The 13,892-nt window shown below is 54.0% G+C and overlaps 2 protein-coding genes across 2 annotated transcripts; one reads left to right on the forward strand and one right to left on the reverse strand.

Moving 5' to 3' along the window:
• Positions 1-10,909: 10,909 nt before the first annotated feature.
• Positions 10,910-11,313, forward strand: IUM83_12345 (catalase/peroxidase HPI; the record flags this gene model as incomplete). Its single annotated transcript, XM_067936966.1, has 2 exons — positions 10,910-10,913; positions 11,033-11,313. The coding sequence occupies 2 exons, from the start codon at positions 10,910-10,912 to the stop codon at positions 11,311-11,313; spliced, it is 285 nt and encodes a 94-aa protein (XP_067800221.1).
• A 994-nt stretch (positions 11,314-12,307) lies between these two features.
• Positions 12,308-12,847, reverse strand: IUM83_12346 (Amino Acid/Auxin Permease (AAAP) Family; the record flags this gene model as incomplete). Its single annotated transcript, XM_067936967.1, has 1 exon — positions 12,308-12,847. The coding sequence occupies one exon, from the start codon at positions 12,845-12,847 to the stop codon at positions 12,308-12,310; it is 540 nt and encodes a 179-aa protein (XP_067800067.1).
• Positions 12,848-13,892: the final 1,045 nt, after the last annotated feature.

Consider the following 13,892-nt stretch of genomic DNA (forward strand, 5'->3'; position numbering starts at 1 on the left):
AGTGCTTAGGATCCCACGTTGAAAGCTTGCGCCTGTGTTGGACGTGCCCCGTCTTCCACAGTCCACTCCGCTCCCTCATGGAACTGGTGGGCTGTCGCTGGCTATAACTGGGATACCACAGCTCACAGTGGTGTGCTTCACGTTTCACTTGGGGAAGAGATTGAGTCGATTCCCTTTAAAGTACATGAGATTGAAGCGCTAGAGTACGCGCCATACGCGTCACGCCCTGTATCAATCGACCAATAGTCGACTTAATGCCAGCCGAGATGCAAGCCATCCACGCCATTGGCTACTTCACGGGTACGGGCTGCAGGGCGACAAGGCGCTCGAAGTCGATTCTCGAGAAGTTACAATGGCCGAGACTAGCACAATTGTGCTCTACGATTGGTCAAAATGAAGGGTCGGTCGTGTCCCGATCAAGTACATCCTCGACTACGCATACTACAAATAGGGAGGCCGCCGAATTCCGCATGGGGTCGCCCTCGGCGATTCCATTTTCGAGTACCCAACCATAGATGATCGTGCTGCCCCTACCGTCCCTGTCAGGGCTCCAACACGCAATACAACGAAGGCGGTGGAGTCAGTACTCACATCTGTGGTGGAATTTAGTGATTCGGGTGAGGACGATGTCAAGTCTCCGCCAGCCAAACAGGACCCCAATGCATCGCTGCTCCGACCAGCAGCAACCACCACGGGACGTTCAAGAGATCTTGACTGACGACATGGACTCGTTGATAACCCTCACTGATACGCATTCAACTAACCCTGCGATGGCACGCCACATCGATCACGTCCTTTCGCTGAGCAAGTCGACACCAGCCAAAGCCGTGTCGACTGGCGCGACGGACACCAAGGCACAGTTCCGCCCGACCGCGATGCAGCGTCACATTAACCACCAGCTAGTCAGTGGTACGCACGGTAGAATGGGTCCACCTACAGTCGACCGACACACTACCACACCAGGCTGTCATATGAGACCGCAAACACTAGCTCTGAAATAAATTTCAGAGTATTTGCCCTGGCTAAGGTAATAGGGGTTCTCACGGTTGGAAATTAAGTAAGTATCAGCAGTCCATCAAATCAAACCTTCGAGTTTCTTTCTGGAAGAAAGTTTTTGTTCGACATTCGTCATGACTCGTAGCGAGTGCGCAAGCGCGCTGGGGTGGCTTGAAGCCGCGATGGTGGTCAACGAGATCGAGGGAACTGGAGGGGGCGACGAGGAAGCTATGTTGCGCGAAGCAATTAGTAGCACTCGCTATTTGAAGCGCGGATCCGTACAGAAGACAGTGTTTGTTCCCATAATATGAGACCGCGGCAAACAAAAAGATGCTTAGCCACCACTTGGAGTTTTCGAGATAATCCCGTTTAAAGTTGATCAATCCAAGTTCGTACATAACCGTACATCCAAAATTACGGCTAAAACACTCGTAGAAAGCGAAAACAACTCTAATTCGATTGCGTTTTACACGAGCTTCCGCCAATATGCAATTTGTTAAAATTGGAAACATATTGAGGTCACACAACCCGAATAAAACACCGGATGTCGGGGATCCGGAAATGGAGATTTTGTTTTTCGATCCACGTGTTTTTCACATTTTCTACCGATCTATAGCTTAAAAAAGCACAAGCACTTTCGTTTCATGCGTTTAAATCGCGATTCGCACTTAGGTTCGTAAGCATTGTTTGGTTGACGCGGTCTCATACGTCACATATGATGTCTAATCTACTGTGCTGGGATTTCGGTATTCGTGGTCGGAGCGTCATGCATTTTGGAGTCTTGAAGGACACGGAACGCCGTCATCGTGTTCAATCGTGCGATATGTCCGACTTCTCCCACAAGAATAAGTTGCCCAAGTTGGGAGCATCTGCCGACTTAACATATATTGCTACTGCTTTGTCAGGGCTAGCTGCTGTGACGTAGTTAATCTACCTCGCATTCGTGACAAACATGGTGGAGAAGGTCGTTTCCAAGTTGGCCCGATCACAGCTGAGCCGATGCTTTGCCATCCCCGAGACACGATTGGAGTTGGTTCACTGGCTGGACTAGTAGTTAGAGGCGATGCGGCTCCTGCTGGCTCAAGACAGACTTGAAGCTACACAAGCTGTCAATCAGTCATTCCGCACAGGCGACGCGTCCTAACGCAGGTGGTGAATGAGTTCCGACTTACTCAGTTCGAGAAACAATTGAGAATGCTTCGCCAAGGTCCGAGGCCACTTCTGCCCTGATAATCTGCTGTCGGCGAATCGAAATGTGATTGTTCGTCACTACGGAGGCTTCAAATCGGAGTTCGCAAGGTTGTCGGAGGAGCAAGAAACAGCGTCACACTCCTCTTCTCCGTCATCGAGATCGTCGCCAGGGCGGAGGGGGTTCCACGGGAGGTAGTTACGACGATCACTTCCCCGCTGCTCACCCCAGTTCTCAATGACAACGCGGGCGGAAACCCTACGTTGGTTTCCCGCATGGCCAGTGGTAGTGTCACGTGCTTTGCTGATGTAAATTCACCCGGTGGGTGGGCCACGGGCTCTGCCGGTTTGCCTGAGTTCAGTGATCGGACCACCAGCTTTGCTGGGCTCGCGGGTGGAGGGGGAAGATCCACAATGCGCCGGTATGGAGGCCTTCCGAAGGGGATACCGACAAGGCTAAAGAGCAGCAATCCGTTATCGACCAATAATATCGGCGTCATCAAGCCGCCCTGGCAGTTACAGACTTCTGACGCATCACTGGAAGGCTGCACGGGTGGCTTGGTGGTCGCCTTGCTGAGTATAACCTGTCGATCTCTCGCTCAAGCGCGCCAGACCCTGGGGGGCCACGCCACACACCCAGGACAACGTACAAACGTACAGGGAGGATCCTCTACCTCCCAACACTCGGCCACTATCCACTCTTGGCCTTACCAGGGCGAACACTCGGTCAGTGTACCTTAAGCTCACCGGCAGACATACCCCGCGTCGGCCGAGCGTAATCAGACCCTACAGCTAAGCTAGCTAGACTTGCCGTAGACGGATTTAACCCTGATGGCTTGGGGGCAATATTCTGCTCTGATTTAATAGTTAGAGGCGGTGATGCCTCGACTATAACTAATCCCTAATAGCAACACAAATAGCTAATATAGACCGAGCTTTCGGTCTGATCCTACAACCGAACGAGCCTTCATCTTAAGTCCGGAAACCTAATAAGAGGCAAAAGGTAATCCACTATGACTACTCGGGGAGCTCGGAGGGGGATTATTAGGACCCATCGAGCCCCGATGTCACTAACTAGCTTCCTGCCACTCTGGCGTGGTAAATGTGAGTAGCCAATAGGAGACCTCGGTCACCTTTCTCCAAAACCTCGATGCCGTTAGACCTCGGCCTGGCGCCCTATCTCCGCAGTCAAAACCCAATCTCACAATGGCCCCCACCTCGACTCGAGCCTGTCAGGTGGTGACCGTCGTGGTGCACGTCGTCGTCGCTAGCATGTCTTCTCCGCCGAGACCTCAGTGTGGTCAGCAGTTCCCCACTTCTGAAGCCCTCGGCCGCGCTCTCATGGTAAACTGTGCGAGGTCTTGAAGCGTCGCTGGGTTCCTCATCCTAATCTCCTATGTCTTGCGTGCTGCAGTATGATCCCAATGCATTTATCGTGCCATTCCCTCCTGCGCTGACAGCCAGACTGGTTGAGGCCTCGGCAGGGTCAACTTCCGCCTCTGGCTCGTACAGCGGAGCACCCCGAGGCCCCCCACCGTTCACAGTGCGTGGCCCCCTAGCGAGAGGTGGTGCCGCTTCCGATTCCAGCGCCCAGGCTCGCTCGCCACCAACTCCCGTCTCTGGTTCGCACAGCGGGGAGATGGTGAGCTCTGAGGCCGCGGTCTCAGCTCGTGTAAGTAGTTCGCCTCCTTGATCTCCGCGGAGTCCTCGGTTGGACAAGCCCGGCGGCATTTCATCCAACCCATATCAGTATCGCCGGCTAGAGGAGGGTGAGTTCGAGTAGCCGGCTCCTCGCCGTCCGCCGAACCCTCGCCGCGATATTCTCGAACACGCAGTCTGGGACGTCGCCGAGGATATGGTCCGTGAGCTGCAGGACCACACCGAGCGATGCTTGTCAGACCTCGCTCACCTCATGGTGGGCTTGGTTCGTTATCCTCGACTTCACCTTGATTCTGATCTCGACCGACGCTTGGAGGACGCTCAAACTCTCGGCGTCGTGATTCATGCATTGGCTCCAGGTCGGGCACAATCGCCCGCTCCCGGCTAGGACGCAGAGATGGTGGACCTCCGGGCGGAGGTCCGCTATTACCCAGAACAGCTCACCTACTGTGACGCCTTGCTGCACCGAGTAGTCGATGAGCGTCGCAAGTTCGAAGTGGTCTGCAACCAATCCTCGTTCGAACGCAATCAGCTTGCTGAAGATTTTCGGACAGCCCGTGAAAAATAAGGCTTCCTTTCCCGCAAGATTGACATCGCAGTCAATGCACTCTGGCAGAGCGCTGAGATGTCGGACAACTTGAAGGCTTGGTGCTCCAAGTATGAGAGTTCGATCAGGGAGACTCGGGCTATCATCAAGAAAGATCGAGATGGGTTCAAGTCTGGGCTGATTGCGTACACCAAGGCTATGGAAAGGTCCAACGCATTTTTCCGCCAGCAAGATGCTCAGCGGGCTAACTTGTGCGACCTCGACCTCCCCGAGGACTCGTCACATCCGCCCGTTGTTTCCTTGCTGCTCGGAGAACTCGACGAGCTGGATCTGCGATTGTCCGAGGTCGCGGTGGGCTCCAAGCGTCCTCACTCGATCTCCTCGGCGTCTGATACCAGCTCAAGTATTGCGAGCTCTCATGGTGTCTCCGTGCCACAGCAGGTCACCCGCGTCAGCATTCCATCTGATTCCTCGGTCGAGCCGTCGGATGACGAGGGCTCTGCGGCCCCTCCAGCCAAACGCCAGAACCGCTCAGCTAAAACCTCGGCGAAGTCATCGGCACACTCCAAGCCTCCACCGACGCCTGTGTCTCCGAAGTGTCAAGTTCAAACCAAGCGCACTTCGCGCATCGGTAAGCCATCGGTGGATCTGAGGGCTAAAGCAGCAGCGAAGGCGGCCAAGTCTCGGTTGGGTTCTGGCGCTATTTCGCAACCTGCAGCTCAAGTCTCAGCACCGTCACCGCAAGGAGTGCTTCCTCCAAGCGTAGGCGAGACTGGCAGCACAAAGACTCGGTCGGCCAGTGGACCTTCGTTGGCGATTAGTGGATCTGGTTCGCGCCTCCATCGCCGTATCCTTCTGACTCGTCGACGAACTCTCTGCCCGGCTCGCCAGCCAGGCTTGATGATGGCGAGACCTCAGTTTCACTTCCGCTCCAGTAGGGGCCTTCGGACGACGAGTTGGAGACCGGCCGAGATCTCGAGGAGAAGGCGCCGGTCCCTATCGGCCGAGACTCTCCTTTCAAAGAGTCGGTGGTGATCAAGTCTCGCCGTGACGGCCGCCCAGTTCGTCCTGCTTCTACCGTGGCTTCACTCCAGTCGAAATCCTCGGCCGAGCAAGAGAATGCTCCCGACGACTTTGTTTTGGGTCTCGATGGAACGTCGGAGGCGGCACCCGAGGTTACCGACCTTACTGGACGCGATGCTGGAGATGGCTTTCGATTTTGGGGCCCCCTCTGAGAATTTCAGGAAGGAGATCCTGTCCAAGCGATTTCCTCAACAGCAGAAATCGGCCAAGGCAAAGAAGCCTACGGCTCCTTCCACAAAGGCTCCCTCCAAGAATCGTCGGCAGCGCAAAACATCACCTCCGCCGAGTCTCCGGCGTGAACGAGGCGAGACTTCAAAGGGTCGGCAGGCTGCTTCCAGAGATGTTGAGACTGGGTCAGCTCGGAAGGCCTACACCTCGGTTTCGACCAAGAAAACTTCTGGTCGTTCTTCGAAATCCTCGCCGGACAAGACGTCGGACCTTCTCGAGCCTCCCTCCACAGCCCCGGGTGCCCGGGCTTGCTGGCAGAAGATATTGAAAGGTCGGGTGCCTCGGCCTGTTGACAGTGAAGTCGCTGTGGAGTAATCGGTCGAGGGCATTGCTGTATTCGGTGATTAGGAAAGCTCGGCCCACTTGAGACCGTTGGAACTAAGGCGGCGCCGCCGGTTTTGTTCATCGCCGCTGAGTTCATGCCGGACGAGCGCATTTCGATACGGGCAGATGGTCTCCCGTTGGTGGTCAAGTTCTGGCGACAGTTCAACGGCCGAGCAGTCGGCCCCGCTGAGAAGTACGACTTGGGTTTCGCCTTGTACGAGCGTTCGCATTGGATTTCCCCGGCTGCTGTCGAGCGATGGCTCCAGCAACTTGCCGAAGAGCTCGGTGAGGGTTCTCCCGCTTACGTCGAGGCGCTCGAAGCTTGAACAGACTACCATACCAACCGGAATGGGCGTGCCGATCGTCTCCGCCTCCGGATCCCCTAGCGTCTGTGGCCTCGGTGTTACCCGGATTCGCACGGGCGCATCCACTGCACCCCGGAAGTCATGATCGAGCCCTCGGTTCCCATTTACTCCGTGGGTAATTTGCTGTGGACCTGACTGCGGACTGGTGCACCGAGGTGACGGAGCTGGATGACCACGAGCCCTGGCGGAACTGTTGGGTGGATGTGCCTGCGGCGCATCCTTACAACACCATCTTCGCCCCCTGCAACCCAGCGGTTCCGGTCTTTGTTCCTCGTGGGATGACCCTACAGCAAGTTGCGTCGGCTATCACTGTCGATCCCTCGCTGGACCCCAAGCTGGTCACCGCGCCGTGGGTTCGCAAGTTCACCCGCTTCCATGCTTCGCCGGATACTAGGGCCCCTGCTGAAGCTGGAGACTCAGCAGCCGAGGGCTCCGAGGCTGAGGAGGGGGAGTCTGAGCGTTCCCACGGCGGAGTGTCGACAGAGCGGTCGGCCCAAGGCTCGGTTGAAGAGGCTGCGGACGCTCGTGACGGTCACGTGGATGAGGCTCAAGCTGCCACTCCGCGCTCGGGAGCACGTGCAGTTCCTCCGGCCGAGCACTCGAGCGACGAAGACTTCGACGACGAGCGCGCGGCCGGTGGCTCTGCTCCGGAAGCTGGAGGGTCGGCGGCTCAACCCAGAACCGGGAAGCCCCGACAGGCGCGCCTCACGGTACTCGCTCGGGTCGCTTCCAACTCGGACCCTTGAGCCCTCGGTCTCTCGCTTCCGCTTTCATGTTTGCAGCTGTAGTTAGCTCAGAGTCTCTCAGTGATTGTAGTGTCAGGGTAGCTAGCTCTCAGGCTTTCGCTAATCGTCTTTTCATCATCTTTGCGTATCTCCTCATATCTCTCCAATCGTAATCTCCACTCGTAAGCTCGTTCCAAATCACAAGATCGCCTCTACCTCGTACTCGCCAGCGAGCTGGTCTGGCTCCCAGCTGTCCTCGGGCAGCAGCTCCTCGTCAAAGTCAAGTCTCGATCCCTCGGTGACTTCTGGGGTCAGCCGAGTTCTCGGTCGATCGCCGAATTCGCTCACAGCTTTTAATCGCGACATATGTACCACCGGGTAGAACCGGTATCCACTTCGATCAGGCAGCTCCAACTCATATGCATACTCGTCGACCTTTTTCTTGACACGGAAAAGTCCATGCCAGCGATGTGCAATTTTCTTTGTCAGCCCAGGTTTCACGCGTTCCATGTATAACCACACTCGATGTCCAGGTTTGAACAGAGAGTTCGCCACCGAGTCCTCGTCGGTTCCATCAGTTCCACCGACGCCTCGTTCACCCTCGGAAACGTCGCCCTGTACTGGCCCAGGCATGGCTGACCTTTCCAGCCTACTCAGCGTGGTGTTATGCTTCTCAGCACGCCGAGCCTTCTCAGTCGCCTGATACGCTTTAGCCATAGCCAGGGCGATCTCTTGTTGTCGGTTGACCTCGCGTCGCCACGCTAGAGCGTCCGACTGCCGACCGATCCCTCGCTTGAGAGACGATGACATCGCTCGAAGGCTCGACCAAGCGTCCCAACATGCACGAGATAAAATGGAGTGTCCTTCCTTGTTGCATCATGTGAATTGTTGATAGCAAAGATGAGCTTCTCCACGATCTCATCCCAATCTTGCTGGAGCGGGTCCTCCGCATCCACTCGCACAGATTGTGTCACGATCTTAACCGAGCGTTCCTGCTGGCCGTTTGCTTGCGGCCGATAGCTTAGTGTAGCCCGAGACCTCGATCGCAACATCTCGGCGAATGCTTGGAAGACCTCATTCATGAAGCGAGGGTCGCGGTCGTGACGTATTAACGACGGCGCACCGAATCTTCGGTAGACGCACTCCTCGAACGCTTGTGCCACACAGAGGACTGAAGTGTCGGCCATGGCTGTACCCATAACAAAACCCGTGAATGCGCACTGAAATAGTAACAGTGCGGTGTTCCCTCGCCGAGTCCTCGGCAGAGGTATAACGAAGTCCACCGATACGATTTGCATCGGGCGATCGGCCAAGATGTTCCCTGGCGAATATCCACGGAATTGTGGAACACTTTTGCACAAGCTACAGTCTGGGCACGAGCGCATATGCCTCTCCACGTCGGCAAACAGGCCCATCCAGTAATAGTCCGCCTTAACTCGGTGGTAGGTGCGGACGATACCCTGATTTCCTGGATTATCGTTGTCGGTACCACCAGCCTGAATTTAGTCTCGTCGGTCCGTTCCTTTCCCCATCGACGGTTCACTCCGAGAAAATAGAGTAATCCATCTTCACTTAGCGCAAACTTGTCAGCCATTTGCCAGGCTTCGCGAGCGGTATTGTAACCTAGTTTTGCCTCTTCTCCTTTCAGCACCGTCTTTAGGTTCGACCAGCGTAATTCCTCATCTTGGCCAGCACTTATGCGTCGGCAGCGCTCATCCTGCACCACCGAGGGTCGATGTCGTCAGCACTCGGTTCGTGCACCGCTGTTGCATCTAGCCTCGGTTGGACCTGTTCGTCATTTAAACCCTCGGTGCTGGCCCCAGTTGGTTCAGACACGGGTTCTTCACGGCCCGGACCGATTACCGAGACTTCATTCGAGAAGCGGACGTGTTTTCGCTGCTCTTTTGTTTGGCGTCTAATCACCGCGGCTACATGTCCCAATTCCCGTACGAAATCGAAAAAATCCGGCTAGGGCTCTGGTCATGCGGTGTCAGTACTCGAACCGGGTTGACAGAACGTGTAGGTTCTTCAGAGTTTTCCGAAGCCTCGGCTGGCGCTTCGTAGATAACTTCTCTCCATCAATTATTGCTTCCTTTCATCACCGTCCACTACCACCGAGGCTTTCTTTCCATTGTTTCGCTTGCGAGCGATTCAGCGGTCGCGTTGAATTCACATATTGCATTCAGGTATTTCACCTGGCGAAGTCTCGCCGTGAGATCCTTGTGCTTGTTCAGTTGTGCCATTAGCGACTCCTTACGACAAGCGATCACCCCTAGGGATTGCTGGATTGCGAGGCTCGAGTCTCCGACGATAACTAAGTCCTCGGCCCCATGTTCTAGGGCTGCCGAGACACCGCTTCATGCCGGTGTACTCAGCGAGGTTTACCGTCGTGGTCTCGAGATAAGCACTCGCAGCGATCACTATAGTCCATTCCGGGAGTCTCCACAAAATCCATGCGCAACTACCATAGCCACCGTGCTTTACAGTTTTGGCAGATCCATCGAACGGGCGTACAAAGCCTCGGTGTGCACGGGGCAGTCGAGCATATAGCAACTGGGGGTCCATACGAATAGCCGGGGAACCACGTGTCGGTGGGGTCACCGGTGCCAGCGAGTCTTCGAGGTCGACGAAACTAGTAATAGTCGACTGTTGGAGTTGCGCAAAAGCGCAGTAGTAACTTAGCGAGGGCCGGACAATCGTGAAGAAACACGAAAGCAGCTACAGCAATAACATGCGTCCCCTTTATTTCACCGGAACATGCTTCTAAAGCCATCTGATCAATTTACTAGCACCCAGGTATACCATCTTCGCCCGGTTGCTTCTGTGCAAGTACAGGACATGGATCCTTCCTTGCATACTCTCTCTTCCGAAGATCGGGTGTTCTTCTTTGTCGCCAACCCAAGCGCCATGTGTGACACAACACCACCTGCACCACGGACAAGGCCAGCAAAAGTTGGTCTGGCGGAACGCTAAAGCTCTTGCCTAAAGGTTTGCAGCGGATTAGCTGCTTGTGGACGTGTAGAAAACAATCAAACAAGATCGTGGAAAGGCGTTGGCATCAAGCTCATGTTCGCTTGCAGTGACACCAGCTAGACGATCGACAGAACCCCTCCGCAATGTTCTGCACGCTAGTGCTTTGACTTGTTCTCTACCAAGGCTGCCATACCCGAGTCATCACCAGCGCGTATGAGATTTGTTGCAGCAAGGCTCTCCCCAGTGCCAGGGTTAGTGTCAGGTTCACTCGATGTGCTACAGTTATTTCGGCCCCATAGTGAGGATGATATCCCTCCGCGAACGAAACATAGCAACGAAATTTAGTTGACCTAAATTTGAAGAAGCAGATGAAACAAAGCTACGCCCTGTGTCGATTTGTTATATTTTTCTCGTAGCCATGCGGCGTGGACGCGGTCACAGGCAAGCTCTAATTGCTCTAGTCTGCGAGTGAGGAAGGAATTTTACAACAGCACAAAGATCAATATTATCTTGGATCGGTGAAGACATCTCTGTACTGCGAAGTACTGTTGTCATGATCTGAAGAGTATCGATTCATCACATAACCGATGATAGACCGACAGGAAGGTTCTTGATGCCCTACAGAGAATTCGCAAATACAAATTGTGAAGAAAGTGATGAAGTGATACGAATATTGCAGTTTGCAAATCGCGGCCACGGCAGGAGCACCCGCCACCTCCATCCTCAGCTCAACGCCGTTTTGACGAGCAAACCATCTCGGCAGTTAGAGCACTTGTTTGACTCCAGGTACCGCGAGATCAGCTCACTTGGAGCGGCATCGCATGGGTCAACCTTCGTGCTACATCAGATTAATGCGATTGGCTAATAGATTTCAAGAATACGAGATTATTGGTTAATAGATTTCGCACTTAGCTGAGGTGGACGGCTTTCTTGCAAGATCCCAGCGACGCCACGCTGCTTCTCGTCGCCGAAGAACTGGCCGGTGAACGGCGGTGTGGACAAGTTCATCTCCGCGCTGGAGCCCGTAAAGGAGTCGTACCCAACGCTGTCGACGGCCGACCTGATCGAGCTGGCGGGCCAGGTGGCCCTCGACAACGCCGGCAACGTGACCATCGACTTCCTGGGTGGCCACACGGACGAGAACAACGGGAACGGCACAAAACAGAAGGCGCTGAGCTACAGTGGCCCGTACAGCAACGACTCGCTCACGCTGTCGAACGAATAATACCAGGTGCTCCTGAACGAGACGTGGATCGAGGTGTCGGAGAAGGAGTACAAGGCTGAGGGCAAGGGCGTATACATGATAGACACGGAACTGGCGCTTCTGGCAGCTCCCGAGCTGAAGGAGGCGGTGCAGCTGTTCGCTTCGGAGGAGGGCGCCTTCAAGCACGTGTTAAATTCGGCGTGAGCCAAGATTGTGACAGCCGACCACTTCAACGTGACCAGCTACTAAACAGGGCGGCGGCGAGTGTACAGTACGGTATCCTAGTCGATAAATACAGTTGACCCTGCGCACCGCAGTGCAAGTGCGGTACCTTAATTACAGCGAAATCTCTATGATCGACTCTGGCTGTTTGTCTTTCTATCACTTATCAGCGTGGTGACACTCTTCTCATTCGTACGAGGTTCTGTTCATAGTGGTCTGACATAGGCACCGTGGTCCGGGCGCAATGTGAGCCAAACTTATTCACTTTTGCGCTTGCAAGGTAGGCAGCGCTTTCGGGGTCAGCGTTGGCCTTTGCCCCACCCAACGCGTCCTACCCCACAAAAGACATCATTTCATATCGCGATGACCACAGTTAAGACGATGAAAGAACTCTATCTAACGGAACGACTAACTGGATTTCCTACTACGTAGTTCAATACTTCAAGATGCACTAGCAGAAACAGAGAGGCTGTGTAGCCAAGAAGCAGAACTTACTTCATGATAAAATCTAGAGCTTCTCCGTGCTTTAGTAGGGATTGGACAGATTATTAATAATCACTGTACAGTGTAACGTAACCGCAGTTGCCACCTACCAGTACAGCAGATGTTAAAGCCAAGAGAAGTAGTGAATACTACTACACAAAAAATGCCCAGGCCATCTATCGCTTCTATTTCTGTTTATTGGCTTCGAAGTGAATGATCTTCTACCCTCTAACCGAGTCCAACATACATCACGTCCTTCCTTCGATTGCAACAAACGAACGCGATTCCAGCAATCGAATTCTGAGCCTAGTTATTGATAGGCATTCTGCACTGAGTCAATTTTGGTCCAAAGACCGCCCACAGAGTCGAGCTCCCTGGCAGCGTAGCCGACGAAGCCGCCAAGCTGGTAGCCAGGCTTAGCAACATCCGTTGCCTTAAGGTGATTGTCCGAAGGAGCCACGGGGGTTCCTCCAAAGATTGAGTTGCCCAAGCTGGTGGTGAAGTTGACGAAGAAGACGCGCGTGTGGCTGTGCTGCTCGTCCCAGTGCACCTCCATGCTGATCACGCGTTCACCGGTAGCTAGAGTGCGGGTGTTCATGTCGCCATGACGACCGCCGTGATACAACCGGTCACTAAGACCCTCAATCTCAAGACCAACGCCATCCACGCGGTCGCCACTGCAAACCGTGATGGACTTGACGACTTGACCCGCCTTCACAAGCTTCGCGTCAGAGTACTCGTCGCCGTGGGGGCCGCCGTGGGTTTCAGTCAGGTAAACACCTTCTGGGAGCTCGGCAGCGCCAGTTGCGACCAGGGCTGCCATCGTGAGAGCCTGCAGGATAAACTTCATCTTCGTAGCTTGTTTGAGCTTGTCTTGGGTAGGAAGAAAAATCGATAATGGACGGAAGCTCGCGGGGTCAGCGGTGCTTTTCTGGTGAAAAGATGGTTCGACATGAATCGCCAAGACAGCGAGCAAACCGATCGTCAGCTGGTATCAAGGGCCGGAGAGGATTACTCAAGTTTACTCAGTAAAACTACTGTTGGTGCTGCTTATGTTCAAGTGGGATGTAAAATGGGATAGGAATGCTGTCTTTAATTTCTGCAATTTCGTACAAAGTATTTTGCGAATATACAGCGAGCATACAGTACGAAGACCCCACCAGGGTTGCCGGACTTAACTAGCTGGTGAACTTTGCGTTGGCCTCATCATTTACTTTGTACTATTACATTTATAATAGTACACTTATTGATTACAAGACCATGCCATAAACTCGAGCGAGAATGACAGGTTTGGGACTCCCAGAATAGATACAGTGCGCGTCAAAACTATAGGATCACCCCTGGGCACCCTCATAACTCAATCAATCTTTATCATTTTGAGGTGGGGGATCGACAGTAGTTGTGAAAGACGCTGAGAAAGACCTGCTATGCGCTAACACTCGCGTTTTTGCACTTTAACAGGTGGCTCGTATACATGTATACGAGCCATAGATGTATACGAGCCACCCGTTAAAGTGCAAAAACGCGAGTGTTAGCGCATAGCAGGTCTTTCTCAGCGTCTTTCACAACTACTGTCGATCCCCCACCTCAAAATGATAAAGATTGATTGAGTTATGAGGGTGCACAGCAGTGTGGATAAAGCCGCACCCTTGCGGCTTTATTTCGTCCAGGGCTCTGTCGCGATTTGCTAGATAAAGCCGCAAGCAAATTCAAAAAGCCGAATAGAGCCGGCCCTATAAAGCCGAAGATAACTCCGCGAGATTGGCTATACAACGGTATACGAGAGGCTATACCTACTTGTATACTCGGCTATTTGTGTGGGGTTTGTGTTTCGGAAAGTTCCTGCTCAGGTGAGCACCACAACACAACCCCCCCCTCAAGTTCCCGTCCAAATC

This window comes from Phytophthora cinnamomi (genome assembly GCF_018691715.1).
Source record: "Phytophthora cinnamomi strain GKB4 chromosome Unknown Contig2, whole genome shotgun sequence".
NCBI lineage: Eukaryota > Oomycota > Peronosporomycetes > Peronosporales > Peronosporaceae > Phytophthora > Phytophthora cinnamomi.